At 39.5% G+C, this 24,050-nt stretch overlaps 2 protein-coding genes across 2 annotated transcripts; both read left to right on the forward strand.

The window, feature by feature from the left end:
• Positions 1–12,453: 12,453 nt before the first annotated feature.
• On the forward strand, positions 12,454–13,624 carry mrps14 (mitochondrial ribosomal protein S14). The gene is given in 3 exon segments (NM_001304170.1): positions 12,454–12,533; positions 12,816–12,980; positions 13,113–13,624. Coding segments are annotated over 3 exon segments (420 nt in total). The 5' UTR covers positions 12,454–12,461; the 3' UTR covers positions 13,296–13,624.
• A 494-nt stretch (positions 13,625–14,118) lies between these two features.
• On the forward strand, positions 14,119–17,191 carry cacybp (calcyclin binding protein). The gene is made up of 6 exons (NM_001304173.1): positions 14,119–14,219; positions 14,635–14,842; positions 14,949–15,045; positions 15,125–15,224; positions 15,326–15,420; positions 16,771–17,191. The coding sequence occupies exons 1-6, from the start codon at positions 14,199–14,201 to the stop codon at positions 16,940–16,942; spliced, it is 693 nt and encodes a 230-aa protein (NP_001291102.1). The 5' UTR covers positions 14,119–14,198; the 3' UTR covers positions 16,943–17,191.
• Positions 17,192–24,050: the final 6,859 nt, after the last annotated feature.

The following is a 24,050-nucleotide window of genomic DNA, read 5'->3' on the forward strand; positions in this document are numbered from 1 at the left end:
GGCTGCCTGTAGTCCAGATCGGTCACCCATTGAAAACATTTGGAACATTATAAAACAAAAAATACGACAAAGGAGACCCTGAATTGTTGTGCAGCTGAAATCCTATATCAAGCAAGAATGGGATTACATAAATTTCAAAATTACAGCAGTTGGCTTACTCAGTTCCCAAACGCTTATAGAGTATTGTTAAAAGAAGAGGTGATGCAACACAGCAGAAAATTGCCAGCCCTAGGCATAAGCGACATAGATGGTCAGCGGGTAGGCAAGACACAAGGCACAGAACAGGAGTGGAAAGTCATTCCTTTTATTAGTTCCCAAACAAAACAAGAGGTACAACGCAAACTGAAATGCAACTGACATCAACAAGGACCCACACCATGATGTGGACAAACTCAACATAAATAGGATCCCCAAGTAGAGGCAACACAGGCAGCTGCCTCTAATTGAGGACAACCAAAAGTAACATGCAGAGATGCCTAGCGGCATCCCATTTGCCAGTTTCTGACTAACGCCCCAAAGACCAACATAAAATGTTTAGGGGCCTCCCAGTAGCCATGACCTGACTTTGTACTATTTCCAATCATTTGATCCATTATATTACTTCTTTCTGGTCAGACAAAACAAATGGGTCCCACTTTGGGCAGCTCTGCAGTAGGGTGTAGAAATATACAAAAGGGAACTTTGTGTATTTATTAACCCTTTTTTTGACTGGTTAATTTGTAGCTGCATTTTGCTCAGTTAAGTCACTTCATAAATGCACCAAAAGAGGATATAAGTTTCAGTATATAGGCTACAAACTTTGTGTTAGAACCAATCAACCAGCAGGCTGACTCTGTGTGTGGTCTGTGCTCAGCAGCTGATAGCAATAAATGTGATGACTCATTCTGATGTCAAATCTTACAACGCCCACCCAGCTAAACGTTTCATTGTTTATTCTTAAATCTTCTCAATCATAGCACCTGCTTCATTATTGTTTGGCTGGCTTCTTTAAATATCATATTGATATTGTACTACTGAATTCTTATTAACACAGGTTTACATGCATAGTAGACTATTCAAGAAAACCATTAGAATGTGGTCTGTACATTTTTACCAATATTCAGCAGAATTTCCAATGTTTCAACCTCCAATCCAGAGCACATTAGAATAGTTTTGTTATGATATCAATGGAAATAATGTCAGAACTATTCTTGGAGATGGTTTTGTTTTGAACTTGCTAGAGAGATCTGTCACTTTCACTTTAACCTTGCACTGATTACGTTCCATCTGGAATGTTCTAAATGGGGACTGAATTGTGCAGCATTTTATTTCAGGCCTTTAGGCAAAGTATTAAAAAATGAAGAAATTGAAAAAATGTATGGTCAGACATTGTGTAGGTATATAAGGAGATATGATTCATGTTAGCCTGCTGCACAGAGTGCTTAGGATGAATGGTACCTCTATTAGACATTTTTATTTTGCTTCATAATGTCGCTTCATTACGTAAAACAACAGGAATCTACCATGTATTAGTACTTGTCCAAGAATGCGTCTTCAATCTACTACTACTCAGTAATGAAAATGTAGGAAACTGGTAGAATTCAAAAGTACAAATACTTAAAGTTCTCTAAACCATTTTGATGGGAGACAAAGCAATGCACAGCACTGTGGTTAGAAAGTGTGCATAATCTTTAGCCTGAAAGGTTTTCATTGTGTTCTTTATCTAGGGAGACTTTCTGTGGATGTTGCCAACAATGATCAGTGTTGTGATACTTAAAAAAAGATTAAGGTGAAATAATTCAACAAAACATGGATAAAAACAATCCCCTGCATCCAATTTGCTGTTTTGGCGGTTTTATTCCAGGTTCATTGATTTCATGAGTCAGGGTAACATTGTGATATTTTTTATTTGAATCTTTGCTTCTTTAACCACTAGATAACATCAAAGATGTTCTCTGAAAACATCTGTAGTGAAGATGAGTTAGCTAAACATTGTAACATGAAATCACTACCACTGTACAAATACTGCCATCATTTGGTTAAAATGGGGTTCTGCAGAAAATCTGTGCATGTCTTCCAGTTTTACTCTTTAAAAATGAAATACTTACCTTTCAAAATTAAATTATTAAAGACTATTTTATTGACTACATTTTCACCTGATTGAGTTGGGAACATAAACAATGATGGAAGTAACAAGGTCTCAAATGTGTAGCTGTGCCCTGATAGTGTCTGTTTCAGTAGTTGCAGTGCCACTGAAGACATCTTCAATTTAAAGTAGTGAATTTCTATATAATATATTGGCTAATTCCATCTGATGAACCAGTTGAAGTTGTAATCACAGATCCAACCAGCGCATTAAGAGAAGTTGGAAGTCCCACCCACTTGACTGTAATAAAATGGAAGATTCTTTGGGAATGTCAATACTATTCCTGGTTTATTTCTGCCAGTTATGTACTGAAGCAATTAATGACCCCATGTTTTACATTTTGGTTAAGTGGCAACTACTGTGGGTGTACACTGGAGTTCAAATTTCACAAAATAATGCTTTTAACAAATGATATAACGTATTTCAACAACAAAATAATAGCCCACATTATTATTTGGGTACTTAGGTCTGTGGTGGGTGCTCAACTCTATTGTGAAACATGGTGTTGAATTTACTTGGCTACGGCTTTGAGGCAATCCAACAATTTACTGTAGTCAACTGTGTGAAAGTTCCAACTTTACTTGCTGGTACCTCTTAAGGTTATTTACAATGTGATGAGGTAAAACTTTTGAGTATGATTCTTGTATGAATATAAAACACAAAAGATGTTGTCATGATTGTCACCATTTAAATGAAACACAGTAAAAAACTACTATTACTAGCTTATAGCAACAGCAGTTTATGTTTAGCAAACCATTCTTCTAAATCTGATGATTTACCTTGTAAATGTCATCCAACAAAATTTGACAAAAGTAAGATTAGTAACCACTTTGTGGGGCTGTAAACAAAAATCCACTTTGTTCGATCAGATTTTTGACTGTCAGCTTCCATTTATGGTAAAAACATGTGAGCAGAGTCTGTCCTCTGATTGGTCGAACTGGTGAGAATTCACTCTTGATTTGGTGGATAGGTGGCCAGTCAAGGTGGCGGTTTGGCAATGGCAAACAAGGTGGATAACCTTTACCATGTCAATGGGCCACACGTTGCAAAATTAGGACATGGAAAACACCCTACTGATGGGCAATCAAATCTTTGAGGCCTGCATTGGAAAACTGTTTATGACTCAAAGCTTTTAAACAGTGCCATCTTCTGGTCAGAAATAAATATCACATATTTATGCAGACATTTCCCAAGTACTCCTGACTGCAGTGTGCAGTTGAGGGCGGGGTTCAATGTGGGCTGATTCAAACGTTTGACTCTGCCCACCATTTATTTTTTGTCCATCTGAGGTTTGACAGTCACACACTGAATACAAAAACACACATTGTACAACGCACACATTGAATACAAATGTATTTCATTTTTGGAGATTGTAAAAAATATTATATAAAGTGTCACCAGCCAGAGTACGCGAGCAGAGTGGAGATGAGGGAAATCTCAGTCATCGCTCTCCAAGCAAAGGTTGCGCTCTGCTCCACCGCTCCATCTATTGGTCTTTTAGGCTAAATGTATACACACAAACAAGTAGCACTATATTATTAGCTTATTATTAATTGTATATGACAACGAAATAGTACAGTATTTCCCATATGCCATCGGCTGCCAATATAATGAGATTTTGAAACAATATTTTGCTAACAGTTAGTGGGCACAGAGTCTTCACAGTTCTTATCTTTGTCCATCTATCTCCTAGTGGTTAATGTTAAGAATTTTACGTGTACCAGAATTTCTGAAGAAGGACAAGGATCCAGTCCAAATGGAAATTTAGCACAAAGATTTATTAATATGAATTGATAAGTCAAAATACATGAAATACACTGCAGTGGTCAAATATTTGCTCAACCCTCGAGCTTCCACAAAATATTCGCGCCGAATAAAGATCGAACATTGGTTTTAATACTCCCGCCACAGGGGCGGTTACTTTTCACTCTCTTGAGTAAAACCCATCCTTATTGGTTCTTTGTTGACATGGTGACATGTTGGACGAATCCAATCCAATGAAGACGGACATGCTCTAACTCTCGGTCATAGATCAACAGGTTCTTTGCATACAGGTGTGAAATCTTAACCAGGTTACAGTAATTTACATTCTATTGTCCTAACCTAGACTAGAACATCAGGGGGCTGGAGACAGAAGGTCTCTTTGTGCTGTATAGGAGGCAGTTTCATTTGTATGTTAATTGTGGGGTTTTAATCCTGTCTCTCTATCTGAGCCAGGTGTAAAGTCTGAGTGAGTGTGGCTGAGTGTAATGTAAACTTTTTATGGTTAATGTATTCAATCATATTTCCCTAACCTGGCTGCAGCATACAATTTAATAAAACAAAAACATAAGAATACATGGTTATTAAATCAGCATTATTTAAACTACATTTATCTCAACATTAACATAAAAAAACTGAGTGATCTGTAAACAAGTCAGTATTCAATCAATTGGCTAACCAAGAATCATGACAAATTAGTCCATTTAGGCTGTATCAGTTTCTGAAGTGAAGTTCAACTGAATGGACTGAATATAATAAATACATTATTTAATGGTAGCATCCAGGACATCCTGCATGCTAGCTGCATGGAACTCTTTGGAAGTATAGCTAAACGCGTACCCCTCCTCTAAATTCTCATTGGTCACTTGTAGTCAGCTGACATTTGGCACTAACTTTACGCTACAGTAGATTTGCAACTCAAAATGGTGTCAATATACTTTAGTTTCATAGGTGCAAAGCCTCAATCATACCTGTGGCGTGAAAACAGAACCCTTACAAGAACATTTTGTGTACTTAATGTCTTAACGGATATTTTTAAGCTATGCCCACCAGATACGTAAACATTTAGAGTGTTATTTTTGTCGGATGTCCTGCACATATTTTTTCGTAATTGACGCACATGTGCTTTCATAAGGTAAACGGATGGAAGCAGGGAGGAGTTGATTTTTGCAGTCTTTAGAGAACCTGCTCTATATGAACAAAGTGCATAGGGCCTATTGCCACCGGGACCAAAAATGCTGCCTGGAGCACAATTTGTTTCTACAGTTATTTCTGCGCAGTTGAATGAGATGGCCTACTATAATTGTGGAAAACAGGTGCTGGTGATTCAGCTAAGTTAGAGCAGAATGGTTTGCATTGTACAGTAGTTTGATACAATGCTAGCTAACAATAACCGTCAACTATCTACTTAACTCATTTTTGAGTTGGTTAGGCAGGCGACTGTAGCCACTATAATTATTTTATTTAGCAGATTATCAAATTTAGATTGAACAATGTATGTGTACATATATTTTGAATACTTGCTGAAGAAACATGTGTATCGACACAAATTATTAAGTCTTGCAAGTCTTTAATCATGCATTCGCATATTTTAAATACAACTATGAAATGCAAAACCGTCATGTGGATTGTGATTTACAGGTGTGCACACCCGCTTCATTTATCAACAAGACATTTGGCAGTAATTTGAGCTCATACTTTCTATTTAGTATCAGGCAGAATCTCAATTCGCATACTCATTACATACTATAAGTACATACTGCACAATGATGGTTCATAATATTAACTACAGTTAGGTCCGGAAATGTTTGGACACTGACACAAATTTCATAATTTTGTCTCTCTACGCTACCACATTGGATTTGAAATTAAACAACCAAGATGCAGTTGAAGTGCAGACTTTAATTCGAGGGGTTGAGCAAAAATATTATATGAAACATTTAGAAATTGCATCAATTTTCATACACAGTCCACATATTACAGGGGCTCAAATGTAATTGGACAAATGAACACAATCATATATAAAATGTTTTAATACTTTGTTGAGAATCCTTTGCAGACTGCTTGAAGTCTGGAATGCATGGACACTGGGTTTCCTCCTTTGTGATGCTTTGCCAGGCCTTTATTGCAGCTGTCTTCAGTTGTTTGTTTGTGGGTCTGCAGAATATTCCACTTCTTTGCCTTAAAATACTCCTGGGTTGCTTTCGCAGTATGTTTTGGGTCTTTGTTCATCTGTAAAGTGAATTTGGCTGAATCTGAGCAGACAATATATCCGTTAATACATCCAGCTGCTTCTGTCTTCTGTTATATCATCAATAAACACTAGTGATCCAGTGCCATTGGAAGCCATGCATGCCCATGCCATCATCAGGGTGGTTGCGGTTGGTGGGTGTCCCTTTGGTTGATGCCTGGCAATGTGGGTGGGATTGATTTCCTGCCTGTTGGGCCCTGTTCGGGGCCTACCCCGGGTAGAGCCACAGTGTCGCCGGACCCCCCCTGTCTCAGTCCCAAGGTCTTACGCTGCTATACTATTGTGCTTGGGGATTGGGTCAGTTCTCCTTCCCCACTAAGTTCTCCTTCTCCACTATAAATCGTTGTTTATATGAGGAATGCATTTTCTGAATTTTCCCAGTCTCCTCCTGTTTTAAATTTTAGGAGGACATGAGATCCTGTTCCACACCTGCGGAGTACCTGGTTTGGGGGGCCCGTTGCTGTCCCTGTCCTTGTCCATCTGGTCATACTTCTGACCTAGTCTAAATTTAAATAGACTCTAGATTCAGCCCAGATAAATTAATTAATTATTCCAATTGGACTCTTAATATCTCACCCGGCACAGCCAGAAGAGGACTGGTCACCCCTCTGAGCCTAGGTTTCTTTCTAAAATTCGGCCTACTTAGGGAGTTTTTCCTAGCCACTGAAATTCAACACTACTATTGTTTGCTCCTTGGGGTTTAAGGCCGGGTGTCTCTGTAAAAGCACTTTGTGACAACTGCTGTTGTAAAAAGGGCTTAATAAATACATTTAATTGATTGATTGATCATGCTGCCTCCACTGTGTTTTACAGATGATGTGGTATGCTACGTATAATGAGCCGTTCCAAGCCTTCTCCATACTTTTTTCTTCCCATCATTCTGGTACAGGTTGATCTTAGTTTCATCTGTCCAAAGAATGCTGTTCAAAAACTGGGCTGGTGCTTTCAGATTTTTTTAGCAAAATCTGGCCCTTCTATTCTTGAGGCTTATGAATGGTTTGTACCTTTGAACCCTCAGTATTTGCTCTCTTATCTTTATGGTAGACTTGGATAATGATATGCCTACCTCCTGGAGAGTGCTCTTCACTTGGCTAGATCTTGTGAAGGGGTATTTCTTTACCATTTCTTTACCACAATCATCCACCACTGTTGTCTTCCATGGACATCCAGGCCTTTTTGTGTTGCAGAGCTCACCAGTGTGCGTTTTCTCAGAATGTACCAAACTGTTGATTTTGCCACTCCTAATGTTCAAATTTCTTTTGGTCCCTTGAATAAGAGGGGGCCACATTATTTCCAAACCAAATTGTATATCATAAGAAGTTATGCCAGTATTGGGACATACTAATATGTCTTAAAATTGCTTCTTGAAATAAATCCCTTTTGTCGCACATCGAGCCAAGTAAGCAAACCAATCCTCTTCCATTGCGCAAAGGATTGTGGGCAATATTACCCCAAAAAAGTTACTATGAACATCAACCAGAAATAATACACCATCCGGAGACTTTTGGCATACTGTTTTCAGCGCCCTATGGGCATACACATTTTCATCTGACATACAATACAATTGTGCTCAAAAGTTTGCATACCCTTGGAGAATTGGTAATATATGTACCATTGGTATAAAAAATATAAAATAAATGTTTTGCCTGTTCACTTATGTTTTATGGGATTCATATTCAACTGTAGGTTATAACAGAATGGCACAATCATAAAACAAAACTTGGCAACATGAAAAAAATTAACTGACCCCTGTTCAAAAGTCTGCATACCCTTAGTTCATAATATTGTGTATTGCCCCCTTTAGCATCAATGACAGCATGCAGTCTATTGTAATAGTTGTCTATGAGGCCCCGGATCCTTGCAGGTGGTATAGTTGCCCATTCGTCCAGGCAAAATGCCTCCAGGTCATGCAAAGTCTGGTCGTCTTGCATGAACTGCACGCTTGAGACCTCCCCAGAGTGGCTCGATGATATTAAGGTCAGGAGACTGATGGCCACTCCAGAACTTTCACCTTTTTCTGATGTAACCATTGGAGGGTCAACTTGGCCTTGTGCTTAGGGTCATTGTCGTGCTGGAAAGTCCAAGTACATCCCATGCACAGCTTTCGTGCAGAAGGATGCAAACATGCTGCATTCATCTTGCCATCGTTTTTTCACAAGACTCCCTGTGTGCCTTTAGATCTCACACACCCCCAAAACATGAGTGAGCCGCCACCATGCTTCACTGTGGGGATGGTATTCTGTTCACTATAAGCCTTGTTGACCCCTCTCCGAACATAGTGCTTATGGTTGTGACTATAAAGCTCTAATTTGGCTCTTGTCACTCCATTTTACAGTGTGTCAGAAGCTGTGAGGTGTGTCAAGGTGTTGTCGGCATATTTTAACTGGGCTTTTTTGTAGCAAAGGCTTCTTTCTGGCAACTCGACCATGCTGCTAATTTTTTTTCAAGTATCGTCATATTGTGCTCCTTGAAATAACCACACCATCTTTTTCCAGAACAGCCTGTATTTCCCCTGAAGTTACCTGTGGGTTTGTCTTTGTATCCCCAACAATTCTTCTGGCAGTTTTGGCTGAAATCTTTCTTGATCTACCTGACCTTGGCATGGTATCAAGAGATCCCCCAATTTTCCACTTCTTAATAAGTGATTAAACAGTACTTACAGGCATTTGCAAGGCTTTGGATACTGCTCCCAATGGCTCAGTATCTAGCCTGCTCAGTGCATCCACGTGAGAGCTAACAAACTCATTGACTATTCATACACAGACACTAACTGCTATTTAAAAAGCCACAGGTGTGGGAAATTAACCTAAATTGCCATTTAAACCTGTGTGTGTTACCTTGTGTGTCTGTAACAAGGCCAAACATTCAAGGGTATGTCAACTATTGAACAGGGCCATTTGGATGATATCTGTTATCATTATTATTTAAAAAGGAGCCAAACAACTATGTGATAATAAATGGCTTCATATGATCATTATCCTTAAATAAAATATTTTTTTTTGCATGATCAGTCATATTTTCAAAATCAATGCCAATATTTCCCAATTTCTGCCAGGGTATGCAAACTTATGAGCACAACTGTATATAGTATGCAAGACATGCCAATTGAGATGAAGCCTTAGTTAAGATTTTGTGGCGCTTTGGTAAGACGTGGCGTGCACATTAATAAAGGGAATTAAAATGTAGGGTTCAAATACCACGTTTCTTTTTCCTTTCTTGTTAGTTTCCCTTGGGATTTTTTTGGTCATAGGATAAATAAACCAATAATTGGAACAACAATAGTGCTGTTTCAGCCTTTTGGGGCCCAACACTACACGCTCTGCCACTGCTGATGAAGCATTTTTCTGACCTAAATCAGTAAACACGGTCTCCAGTAAGAGGTCCTACTTTGAAAGCACCAACACGTTCTCAGGCATCAGAGAACTGTGGAATAGTGATGGATATTTCATGAACAAACGGCTTGTTTTGGTGAACGTTCGGAACCGAATTGCGTCAGTGAAATAACAGATACAAATGTTATTTGTACAGATGAGACACACTTAGATTAGATTCAACTTTGTCACTGAACAGTACAAGTACAGTACAACGAAATGCAGTTAGCATCTAACCAGAAGTGCAAATAGAAGAGGGCAGAAATTGACAAGTATTCACAAGTAATGGTATAATGTATGTTACAAGAGGGATGTGTAGATGTGCAATGAAGGCAAATGCAAGTACAAATGGTAATTGCAAATTATATTTAGCAAATTATATAAGTGCAGGGATAGCAGCAGTAAGGTAGACCTGAAATGTAGCAAGTGAAAAACATCCTTACCAGACTTTGTAAAGCGGTGTCAGAGTCCAGTAGTACAAGGAGAGTGCGACAAGGTTCCTGAAAAACAGTACTAAGCAGGAGGTAGGGGTGTAACGGTACACGTAACCATACCAAAGTGTTCAGAACAGGACGTTCGGTTCGGTACGCGTTGTGATCCAAAATAATATAGTTTTAACCACACACGTGGTTACTTTTTTGTGTGTGAAACTAACCTTCTAAATTCAGTGTTTCCACTCGGAGACGTGTGTCCGCCCCAAGAATTTCTTGGGGGGGTGCTGTGGGGGCAAGCGGAGGACCCTGAGGCGTGGCCGCCATCCCTGGAGGAGTGGAAGGACGTGGCCGTGCCACCTATGCTCACGTGCGGGGTGGTCCAGGTGCCCCAGCCCTGCCCGGTGCCAGCTCCTAGGTGTCGCCTCGTCACCTGCCCAGTCATCTCCTGCCCTGCGGCCGCCGCCTCGTCCCGCGGCGCCCTCGCCTGCCCTGCAGCCGCGCCCTCTCCTGCCCTGCAGCCACCGCCTCGTCCCGCGGCGCCCTCTCCTGCCCTGCAACCGCCGCCTCGTACCGCGGCGCATACTCATGCCCTGGAGCCGCTGCCTGTCCCGGCCTCAGCAGCGCCCTCGCCTGTCCCGGCCTCAGCAGCGCCCTCGCCTGTCCCGGCCTAAGCGGCGCCCTCACCTGTCCCTCCGCCGGCTCCTGACCCTGGGCCGGCTCTCCCAGCTCCTGACCCTCGGCCGGCTCTCACGCCTGCTGTCCGTTCGCCGGCTCTCCCGCAGGCTCCTGACCCTCCGCCGGCTCCCCCGGCTTCTGCTCCTCCGCCGGCTCCTGCTCCCCCGCAGGCTCCTGGCCCTCCGCCGGCTCCCCCGGCTTCTGCTCCTCCGCCGGCTCCTGCTCCTCCGCCGGCTCCTGCTCCTCCGCCTGCTGTTGTGTGCACACCCTTAAACTAATACTTTGTCGAAGCACCTTTTGATTTTATTACAGCACTCAGTCTCTTTGGGTAGGAGTCTATTAGCATGGCACATCTTGATGTGGCAATATTTGCCCACTCTTCTTGGCAAAAGCGCTCCAAATCTGTCAGATTGCGAGGACATCTCCTCTGCACAGCCCTCTTCAGATCACCCCACAGATGTTCAATTGGATTCAGGTCTGGGCTCTGGCTGGGCCATTCCAAAACATTAACCTTCTTCTGATGAAGCTATACTTTTGTGGTTTTGGATGTGTGCTTTGGGTCATTGTCATGCTGAAAGGTGAACTTCCTCTTCATTTTTCTAACGTTTTTGGGGTTTTTCATTTACCCCCACAAAGATTTCAGTTTGTTTTCAATTGGATTGTTTACATTATAGGTCACATTAAAAGTAGAAAAAGTTCTGACATTATTTATCTTTGTCTCATTCTTTTAAATCACAAAAAACTGGCATTTTAACAGGGGTGTGTAGACTTTTTATATTCACTGTATGGAGGGACTATGTCTCCCGGCTGGCCTGGGAACGCCTCGGTGTCCCCCCGGAAGAGCTGGAGGAAGTGTCTGGGGAGAGGGAAGTCTGGGCATCCCTGCTTAGACTGCTGCCCCCGCGACCCGGCCCTGGATAAGCAGAAGAAGATGATGATGATGATGATGACTGTAGTGTCTAGGCCTTTAGCTGGTCCTTCCCCCCACCAAATTAAGTAAGATTGTTAAATCTCTTTTTGCCTAATGTTAAAGCAAAAGTAAAAGTTGAGGGGTTATTCAAGCAATCAGGATAGTGACCAATGTCAGTTTATTCTCTTCTCTCGCATTCCTATCCTCTCAGCACCCAGCTGGTTGTCTGCATGAGCAAGGCTACCAAAAAGCATAGGCTTCTGTCAGCTGTCATAACTGAGTCCCTATTCATCTGTCTTCATAGCTGAGGCTCAATGGTAATTTCTGAGTATACTCTGTATTTGTAAAATAATATTAGGACAACCCTACTTAATTATTTAACCAGAGTAACTAATTAACAGGAAGTCTTTCTAGATGGAGCAGGCAACGTTAACTCGAGTCTTTTATTCTGAAAACCGCTCGTATCCAGTAGTAGCCCCTCCTCTCAGTTGGAAACATGCACTTGGGCAGTGGGTAAATGGTTGTTTATATTCGTTGTTTAATAAGGATACAGTTTGAAGGAACTATACACGGATCAATTAAGACAAACAAGAAGTAACAGAGTTGAACATGCTTTTCACGTTTTACAAAATTATACTTTTTTGGCATTTAGATCGGATATTAGCAGTTTTGAATTGTCTGTGATTATTTTTAAGCATTTTAAAGTTATAGCCAAATGGCAAACAAGCTTTTGAATTGCATGTCGTTAGTGTTATTACTTTGAAACGAGTCCCTACTCGGGTTTTAATACTTTTGAAGGAAATGTGCATTATTCGATTCATTCTCTGGATTTACAGTATACTACTAGGATTTTGCCATTACCTGAGCAAAGGATGCATCGCTGTTGGCTGTCTCGGATCTTGTGCTGTGTCTGTCAAAAATACGTCATTCCAAGATGGCAGCGGCCTGTAGGACTGCGTTAACGGGGTTAAATGTTTTTCACTCCACATTTTGTGCACCTAAACAGGTATGTTTAAAAATATATTTAATGAAAGGGGTGGCTGTGACTATATAAAATGTAAACTAGGTACGTAATTATAGCCTTAAAGATGCGCATGAGCCGTACAGTAGAAAATAATTTCTGGTCCGCCACTCCACGACAGGAGATGGTTAGCTATGGGCTTTTCCGGTGCTGGGTGGAAAGGTGGATTGGCTCTACGTTTTGCCGCTGTCGATTTTGTTTAGGGGATTGTTTTAGGGGTTTTATATCATGCGTGTTCAACTTGTTTATGTGTAAACTATGTTCCAGGCACTGAATAGCTGCTGGAGTGTGGTGGAACAGGTCAGAGGGTACTATGTTGATTGGAGAATGCTACGAGACGTGAAGAGAAGACAGATGGCCTTTGACTATGCAGATGAAAGACTACGGATCAATGCATTAAGGAAGAACACTGTACTCCCCAAGGAACTTCAGGTAACCATACAATGTGCATATTGTGCCTCAACAGTATTTTCTGTTTTCAAATGGTCTGCTAGAATTATACGTGTTAGCTTAACTATAACAACTTCCTACTTTCTGTAACATAACAAATAACTTTGCTTGCAGGCGGTTGCTGATGAAGAAATTGCATCGCTACCACGTGACAGCTGCCCAGTACGAATCCGTAATAGATGTGTGATGACTTCACGGCCACGGGGAGTTAAGCGCAGGTGGCGTCTTAGTCGCATCGTCTTTCGCCACCTGGCCGACCACAATCAAATGTCTGGAATACAGCGGGCTATGTGGTAAATGATTACTTGCAGTGATGTGGTAAAACAAAAGGGTTGTAAAATGCTGGTCACTATTCGCTGTGAGTAAAATTATTCTACCTACTTGCTAACGATGGGTAAAGTGTTTAGCCAACGTTGAATTTATGTGCATTTATACTCTATAAAACTATGGTTGATTAGGGTACTTAATGTCTGATGACAAACACTGTACACATGTTGTGCAAACTCTTATCCATCCAACTTGGAATTTCCCGTAGGCTCATTGAAGTTTGTCACTGACCGCTTATTAAAGAAGTACAATGGTATACTATTGTAGTAAAACAAATAAAATTTATGTATTTATGAATCTCAACCTGGTTTTCTTGTCTTTTAATGATAATCTGGGTTTTGCTATTGGTGTTGTGAAGCCTTTTGTCAAGAATGTTTCTGAAAACTTAGTATTAAAAATGTTCCGTTCATAGTACTGAGAGAGCTCAAATCTGAGGTTGTGTACATGCACCTGTTATTGTAAATTGTGCCATGAAGATTTCATTAGCCGAACATGGAATGTCACTATATAATGTCTCACTTTGCCAGTTTGTGTACAGGCCAGATACATTTCTGTTTACTAATAACGCATTTCCAAATGTTCAGTGCTTTTAGTCAAAGGACAATACATTTGTATTATATGCCAAAGCTTTACTGCGTGTTTCCTTTCAAATGTAATATTAAATTAAAGTAAATGATTCTACGGGTACTTTTCACATGAAAAACAAGTGAATTTTTTGCACAGTAAAGACAATGGTAAAAACCTGGCGGAACTCGAGTTAAACGCCAATCGTTCTATACGGAGCATTTTCATAGTTACAGAAGATCATTAGAAATTTCGGGAAATTTCGCTGCTTATAGAAGCTCGATCAGACCTTAAAGAATAAACAACGAAATGGACCTTCTAAACGACCAGGTAATTAGCTACCTAGTTAGCTATCCGGAATATATATGAACCTTTGATTTGCGTAAGAATACACGTGACAAGTTAAGTTACCTAACGTTAAAACATTTTCCACAAAAAAAGCCCACCAGACAGTAGTAGCGTCAGTGTGTTAGTAGCTACAGTAACCAGTCAGCTAAATATGCCAGTAAATCAACAAAGTGGCATGTCAAGTTGATAGTTATTTATTAGCTTGTTTACGTTGGCTTCTTGTGTTGGTCTCGAATACACGACTCTAGGTGCCAGTTACGTTAGCTGGCTAACCGTGGATAACTAGTAGTGAACGCATGTCTACTGACTGTACTGTAGTTAACGTTAGCTAGCTACGATGAGTATTGTAAAGTAGTTAGCTGTAGACGATGATCAGACAATTGTTTATTCTCTATAGATCAACCAGTTGGAGAGTGACCTGCAGGAGATCAGCAATTTTCTGGAGAAGTCTGAGAGACAGCGTGTCCAAGATGTCTTGATACTTGAACAGAAAAAGATTGAGAAGGAAATTTCATTCAAACGACAACAGATAGAGCAGCAGGCGAAAAGGAAAGCAGAACTAACCTCTGGATCAAAGACATACACCGTCAAAATAAACAATTATGGTACAGCTTTTGTAACCTCTACAACATTTTAATTAGCTGTTAAACGTGTTCATGCGCAAACATTGACTTTAAAACAGTTATATAACACTTTTTATGTTTTATGCAGGATGGGATCAATCAGACAAATTTGTCAAAATTTACATCACACTCAAAGGAGTACACACAATTGCACCCGAGAGTGTGGAGGCCACCTTCACAGAGAGGTAGGCAATGCTTTAGTCATATTATATTGTTATAATTTCCTGCATTTAAAAAATAATAATAATTGTTTCCTGCGTACAGGTCTCTTGTTGTTCTTGTCAAAGAACTGGATGGGAAGAACCATCAAATGATTATAAACAATCTTCTTTATCCTATTGATGTGCAGAACAGCTTCACAAAGGTGAGTGGATCATTTGTAATGTCTGTAAAATGTATAAATCAGAACACCTTTGCAACACCTTACTTGTGAATGACCTCTCGTTATATCTTCTTGTTTTATAGACTAAAACGGATATGGTCTTGGTAATGTGTAAGAAGACGACAAACAAGAAGTGGGATTGTTTAACACAGGTGGAGAAACAGACTAAAGAAAAGGAGTAAGTCAAGAATACATTTAGTTTGTTGTGCTAAATCAGGGGTATTCATCTGTCTCGTGGACATTTGTTCCAGTAGTTTTGGCTTTACCCAGATGTTGTCTGGAAAACGTCAGTTGTCTTGATATTCTCTATTTTATGATTACATTAATTAGGGTTTTTGGGAGGGAGAGAGCGAATATTGGTTTATGCTTTAATATATGTTGAAAATCTCATAATATTAAAATAATTCTATGCATTAATCAGGTGACAGATTTCTATAATATAGTACAAATATGATTGTTGCTTTTACATAGTTACGTGGAATTTTATCTATTTATGTATGTTTGCAGTTAAAAATGTTAAGTCATTCAGCTGACTTTGTTATCCAAAGCAACTAAAAATAGTTAGCTTTAATATTGGGCTCCAATGGGAATCAAACCAACCTAGTGAGGCTACATGAGATAACATTATGGGCTTCCCTAGATTAACTTATGGCTTGGGTAGGGGTCCCTGGACAACACATGTTTAAAAATATTTTGTTAAAGGATCCTTAAATTACATGGCTTAAGATTGGGAAATCCACTCAATGTATTCAACTTTGTAGTGAGATGGTGAGTGACTAGCCGGGTCAAGGACATGTGTGATTATATACCATGAGAATGTTGCCCCTGAGTAACACCACGGGCATTTATACAAATGGGGGAGGGGGGGGGCTTTTTGAAGTCCCCCAAAACGCAGAAAAACCGACTGTCGAACTTAAAGCTGTATGTAAATTAACAAAAAAATTACAATTAATCAAAATAAATCAGCACCTTTCTGCCTTCCTGTGTCATGGATTGGGGTCTGTAGTTCTCCTGTCTGTGGATGGGGAGCGCTCCTACAGAGGCCCTTTTGGATCCATCTTAATCTGTTATGAGTGTCTGCATGTGTGAATGGTTAGCTGCCGTTCCCTCACGCCACCCACAGGCGGCGCCATCGGGCCAGAACGTATTTGTAATAGATATAAAGGGTACACTCCAGTCACATGATCACCCCATTGAAGTGTGATCAAGCTCCTAACAAAATAGTTTAAAAAAATGTACTCTCAAAATATCACTTCCATTCACAATCCAATTCAAAATGAGGTTCAGGTATGCAGCATGTCGTTTTGGGAAGGATATGCAACTCAGTTTTAATAGGCTATAATCAAATGTCACTTAGTCTTTTAAACTAATATTTTGTTTGCAAAGTGGCACTTAAGCATTACATGGACTTCAAATGTATTATTATTTGTGCTTTTAAGCCTTGTTAACATACCTCTTCCAGATGTTTACCACCAACTCTGTTTTGTAGTACATGGAATACAACCAAACATCCCTTTCTCTTCCACAGTAAACCCAATCTAAACCCAGATGAGAATGCCGATCCCAGCGACGGACTGATGAGTATGTTAAAAAAGATGTACACTGAGGGAGACGATGACATGAAGCGCACCATCAACAAGGCTTGGACTGAGTCCCAGGAAAAGAAAGCCAAAGGAGATGGTGACATGAACATGTTTTGAACCTGGTCCACTCACTCAATCAACCTGCCAACCTTTCACTTTTATTTTTGTACATTGATGATTACTCATTCCTTTGACCTCACACGGGTCTTTGGACTGATTTAAAGGTTTTTTATTCTGGCCAGCTCAAATCCTTCCAAGAAGTAATAACTGCATTTAAATTGAATAAAAAGTGGTCAGATTACAAGTAAATTTAAGTCATGTTTGCACTCATGTACATTACACATTCCAAAATAAAATGTTATCTCTAATTATTCTTTCTAGTTGTCTCCCATGTTCTAGTTCTGAGATGAAAGTGAGGTGATTCATCTTAAGTGCCTATGCAATCTTTTGATGCACCCCATCCATTTAATGTAATAATGTTACAGGTTGGTGAGAATACCCTGTCCTAACATCTGGTATTTAGACTATGTGGCATAAAATATCATACCTTGTCTTCACAATTATTTAAATCTACAATCCCGTAGCCAGAAAAGTCGGGCCGCAGCATAAAATGTAAATAAAATCCGAATGCAATAATGTGCAAATCATTTAAACCCTGTATTCAAAAGAAAAGACAACACATCCAATGTTGAAACTGACATTTTATTGTTTCCTTGAGAAATATATGCCCACTTTGAATTTGATGCCAGCAACACGTTTCACAAATTTGGTAGAGAGGCTACTGGAAAAGTTGTGTAATGCAAAAAAAAATTAACTTATATTACACAACTAATTAGGTCAATAGGCAACCGGTCAGTAACATGACTGGGTATTAAAAGATAATTCCAGATAGAATGGGTCTGGCAGAATTGAGGATGGGGAGGTGTTCACCACTCTGAAAGACTGCGCTGGCAGATTGTGCAGCAATTTAAGAATGGTTTCTCCATGTAAAATTGCAAAGAGTTTGGGGATCTCGTCATCTACAGGACATAATATCATTAAAAGAATCAGAGAATCCGGATGAATCTACACAAGAGACAAGGCTGAAAACCAATATTGAATGGCTTTGATCTTCAGGTCCTCAGGCACTGAATTAAAACATTTCCAAAAACCACTGTCTGTGGACGCAGTACGTTGCTGCATCCACAAATGAAAGTTAAAACTCAACCATGCAAAGAAGAACCCATAAGAAACATGAACCTGAATCGCCACCGCCGCCTCTGGGCCCAAGCTCATTTAAGATGGACTGAGGCAAGTGTCTTGTGGTCTGACAATTCAAATCATAATGCCACTGGCTCCATGTTTTGTAGTTAGAGTGAGGTTTTTCCGTTCAAAGATAGTGTGTCATTTTCACCAAACATGGGATCTAGTATAGCTAACAAAGAACTCTTCCTTTGATTTCTCTGTCCTGTGCACATTGTTCAAATTGTGTCTTTCCCCAGGTGCTGGAAACGTCAGTAGTGTCTTGATATTTATTTGAGAACAGAGGCTTCTTCCTGAACTCCCATGTAGGCCTAGTTGTATTGTCTCCAGATAGTGTACTCATGCACTTTGGTATTGCAGCAAGAGAGGCCTGTAGATCCCTTGATGACACTTCAACGTTCATAGAGACTCCCGGTACTATGAGCATCTTCCGGTCAGCTCTTGGGTTGAGTTTGGTTGAAAGACCAGTCCTATGTAGATGGTCCATGGGATACTGGAATGATGTACTTGGAATTGTTTGGCTATTATGCTTTTTAACCTCTTCCAATAATCAAATGCTTATTTGAATTGTGTAAATGGTTTCGGTCCTCTGATATGAATCGGCATACTGTATGCATCAGCCGGAATTTGACACTTGACTGCAGAATTGATATACAATAGTCTTCAAAGGTTAAAATCTTATTCGGTCACCTTCATTCCCTCAGAGGTCTATCAACCCATGAACAGACTTCAACACTTTTATCGATTACCTTCATCTTTTTTAGTCCGTTCAGTGCGTTCTGCTGTGCATTCAAAACTGTCCAATCAGGAAGAGCTACAGGGATCTTGAGAGTGTGTTAACACTTTGTGGAGCCAGAAAAATTTAAAATTGTGATTAAGAACATTCAGAATCATCACATCAATTGGTGGGGACTTGTCCCTACCTTCTCAGCCTAAATCTATGCCCATGATTTCTACTTTTAAATAATGCAAATTACAACATAATATGCATCTTGCCCAAAATTTAAGAGTTTAATTAAATGTAATAAATAAGTATTTGTAAAACTAACCACGTCTACCAGCAGTTCAATGCTTCGATACAATTTCTTTACCTTACTGGTGCATTTTTACTTCGCGGGTCTAGTTTCCGTAAGAACAACATGTGTGCTTTGAACTTGTGATTTTGATCATCCTTGAGACCGCAAGCACCCTGAGCTTTTACATCCCCTTAAGAAGGAGGAGATACAGCAATAGGACATATATATTAAGAAAATCCATATTTTCAACAGATTGATTTTAAAAACACTGTTCATATAAATAATGTATTCTGTTTATTTTATTCCAGTTTCATCATTTTCTGTACCAGGTAAAAGTAGTGAGTTTAGGAATTCCTGGTAAACGTTGATATCCTGCTTCCTGCCATTGAACCATTGTATATGGCCTGAAATATTTTAATCTTGTGGACCACGTTTTCTGTGCACCTAAGCCATCATAGCATCCCGATGAACAGCGAGGGGGGGGTCTGGCATAGTGATTACTTTCATTTGGATCCACTTGTTACACCTGAAAGAACAGAAAGTGTGTGATGTCAGGGCATCAGTGTCAATGAGTAAAAAAAATCCTACTCACTCTGGTATCTTTTCACCATGGTTCACACTGGTGAGCATGTTTAGTAACAACCCATTTGAGTCTTCAATTGTTTGATAATAATCCCAGTACCTCTGTCTTCTGGAGCTGTTGCTTTACATGCCCAGCCATCATGTCATCTCACTGCCCTGGGTATTCCGATGATGTAACAACTCAAGAAAACACAGACAATTGAATAAGACATGATACCTTTTTAGTGGTGTGTTCAGCTAACTCTCTAAGCGTGCCAGTCATAACCACTGTCTAATAAGGACTCAGTTCTGTAACTCCTTGCACTTTGACTTAAGCACAGAAATGTTTTTGATCTTATGAATGAAGTTCATAACATTGACACATCTTGAAATGAGTGCACAGTTTCGGTTTTAATCTTGGAATCGGCCGTTGTTGTGGGTGGCACGTGATTCCCGCCACTGCCTCCCACTGGGTGTGGGCATACCAGTTTAAAGGTTAATCGGGGTTAAAGGGGGACGCTGCGTATAACTTTTTCACTTATTTTCCCTCTCGGGACCCAAAGTCTTCTGTCTTGAGACACTTGAAGCTCTGACCCTCTTAACATAAGTGGGTCTTGGTCTGAGGCTTTACGAACTCGAAAGAGAGCAAAGAAGGCTGCAGCTGTATCTGTTTTGGATTTTGGCTAAGGCGGTCTTCTGACTCTGTTCTTGGGAGGAGAGGAGTTTCTCAAGAAAATATATTGTATTACTTTACTCAAAGACTGGTCTTCACATAGATTTTGGTGGGTTTGCTCCACTTGTGGCAGTTGCCCTTGTTGTCACACCTAGTGTGTTTGTCCTCTTATATTTGACTTCAGGACAACATACATTTTGCCCCATCAGGAATATGCAGGGGGCTGCTTGGGCTTGAATGATAAGCAAATTGGCATGCCTCTGATAGACTAGAAGCTACTTTGCTGCTTATCTTACCAAACAGTTGCTTCCAGGGACGTCATATCACAGCAGTATTGGTGACCAGCGCAGTTAATGGCCCCCTGTGTGTGTTTGTAATGCCGTCCTGACAAATATGTATGTGTAAATCCAAATTTTGTTTGTGTAAATCCAAATTCTGTTTGTGTAAATCCAAATTCGGTTTGTGTAAATCCAAATTTTGTTTGTGTAAATCCAAATTCTGTTTGTATAAATCCTAATTCTGTATGTATAAATCCTAATTCTGTATGTATAAATCCTAATTCTGTTTGTATAAATCCTAATTCTGTTTGTATAAATCCTAATTCTGTATTTATAAATCCTAATTCTGTTTGTATAAATCCTAATTCTGTATGTATAAATCCTAATTCTGTATGTATAAATCCTAATTCTCCCGACTTGCAGTCACACGGATGCAGGGCTCTGCAAATGTTTTATGAATTCCAGTATGACAATAATCCATTGCCGTTTTCTGCCCTTTTGTTTGAAATTTTAACTCAGAATCCATTCGACTGTAATATACAGGTACTTTTGATAAAACATTACACTGCATACTGCTGTGTTATATGTTTAATTGTGTAATGGAGGAACCTATTTTTGGCCTGATATAAGTGGCTGGTAGATTATTGTTATACCTGCAAAAGTGGCTGATGGACCAAAAGGTTAGTTTGAGGACACAGATACAAAAGAAAGCAGGGACACAAGGAGGGTGTGTCATCATTCCATTAGGTATGGGTCCACAAACACCTTTTATTAAAAATAAAATATTACTAATGTTTTTCATAAAAGTTTAGCAATGTAATTGGTGCCCTGGGAAATTGGCCACCTTGGTAAGGTCAAATGACCTTTCTAAGTGGGCTTGCCATTACCACCCCCATGAACATCCTCACTGTCATATTGTAATTGCTCACCGCTTTAAACATGGGCCCCTAGAATTAGCGGCTAACAATTTAGCAGGGCTAGCTATCGCACTGTGTTCCAACTGTCAGTCTGAGCCCCCGCCCCATCTCTGAAATAATACCTGGAGTCATGTCAACCCTAACTTAATCACTTCTCACTGCTCGCAGTTATCACACTTTGCAGAATTCACCTTGCATAAAGCAATAATGTCACACTATGTTGCAATGAGGGTCCCTGGCGATCTGATCCAGGGGATCTAAAGATCTGGGACATGGCACCAAATTTGTATGAGATCCTGACTGCTACAGAACCACAACAAAACTTGTGGGGTTTTGAATTGCAACTGAATGAATGAGGACAAGATCTTCAATGAACCAATATTGACTCTTTTCTTTTTTCAAACACTGGCTGAGCATATATTTAACAAAAGTACAAAGGATGTACAGGTATATAAAGGTATAATCTACAGCTTTAACACGCAGTCTGAAAATAGAGCCTCAACTGTGACTTAATACATTTACTGTCAAAATTCATATTACATGGGTGACATTGATTAAAACAAACACATGGATTCATATTACATTGGTGACATTGATGAAAACCAACACATGGATTCATATAACATTGGAAAATATGGATTAAAAGCAACTACGCAGATTCATATTACATTGGTAAACACTGATTTTAAAAAATGCATGGATTTATATTACATTACTGTTTTGGAAAGTCCTGGACCCATGAAGACCTCTAACTGGAACACCTTGCCACAGTTAGACTGTTGTCCTTGGAGACAGTGAGCACTTGGATTCCCTGGAACAGGACCCCTGATTTTCTCCCAAATGTGGTTCTGTCAACAGTGTAATTATAAAAGCTCTATAATAAAGAGATTTACTGCTGAAATAAATAGGGCTGGCATTGAGATACTAACGAGTCCAAACGTATTGAAACAATGTAATCTAGTACCCTTTTCAGACATGGACTGAGGCATCAGTCTATCATATAATCTTGAATTGCCTTAGTGCAGCATCTGTTGTCTGGGGGCAGACCACTATCTCTTAAAACATTACCTTTTTATATTTAGTCGAAATAAAATAAAATTTGTTACCCTTCCATGACAAAACAGAATAAAAGTAACATGCAGCACACAAATCTGCAATGTTTATATTTGTCACAAAAACAACAATAAACATAATAATAATGTAGGGATTCATTATTGATTTAAACATTAAAATGTTACAAATAAACATAAAATCAAGTTGAAAGCATTTATTTTAGAAGCACATTTTCTTAATGGAATTCCATGTAGAAAGATGAATGTTGCCTTTGGTACCTTGAACAGTCTGCACATGTTAAGAGACACCAAAAATTATTCATTATGTTTATTCTGAGGGATGCCATACCCCTGATTTCTCCCACATTTGGTTCTGTCAACATTGTAATTAACACCCTGCTTTATTGCAGTAGATCCACAGCAGTGTCTGAGATATGTCTTTCAAAGCACATTTGATGCTGTGCTGATTCTTATGCTGACTGGAATCTTTGCACACCAGAAAGAATGCACTATCCAGATGTATGCCTTAGTAGAGCATGCTGACAATTCAGATTTATGCTGATAGAGTATGATGAGGCGAGGCGAGTAGTATAATAAGTCATTTGACACTTACCTCCCAACCATGGACAGCGCTGGCCAGTTGCACACGCCCACATGTTTAATTAACAAAAATGTCCATGGGCTGATAGATTTTAAATTTGACATATTTACTCCTGAACATAGATTTTAACTTGTCGATTATTATCACCGTAATTCATCCTACTGTAAACCTGTTGAAGAACCTGGTGGTTGTTGTATTACTAAACATTCTTAATATGACGCTTCCACTATGCACACAACTTTGGTTGCAACACAAACATGTATTTTCAAGAAAAGGGACTCATTCTGGAAGCTTCAAGAGAAAAATATATTGTAGACAATCATTCTTAAAATCTGCTTTTAACCAAATAATGTATTGTGTTAAGTTTAGTTGTTAATGTCTGACAAAAGCTTTATAATAAAGAGATTTACTGCTGAAATCAATAGGGCTGGCATTGAGATACTAACGAGTGCAAACATGTATTGAAACATAATGTAATCTAGTACCCTTTTCAGACATGGACTGTGGCGTCAGTCTATCATATAATCTTGAATTGCCTTGGTGCAGCATCTGTTGTCTGGGGGCAGACCACTATCTCTTAAAACATTACCTTTTTATATTTAGTCGAAATAAAATACAAAACAGAATAAAAGCAACATGCAGCACACAAATCTGCAATGTTTATAATTGTCACAAAAACAATAATAAACATACTGTGAGTTTTATGTCTTTATAATGTCATTATAGGCTATTTGTTTGCATGTTGTTGTTTCCCCTGAGCACTGCTTGTATGTAGTGATTCATTATTGATTTTAACATTAACATTTTACAAATAAAAACAAAAAAAAGTTGAAAACATTTTAGAAGCACATTTTCTCGATGGAATTCCATGTTGAAACATGAATG

Source organism: Esox lucius, chromosome 3, assembly GCF_011004845.1.
Source record: "Esox lucius isolate fEsoLuc1 chromosome 3, fEsoLuc1.pri, whole genome shotgun sequence".
In the NCBI taxonomy this organism is placed as follows: Eukaryota; Metazoa; Chordata; class Actinopteri; order Esociformes; family Esocidae; genus Esox; species Esox lucius.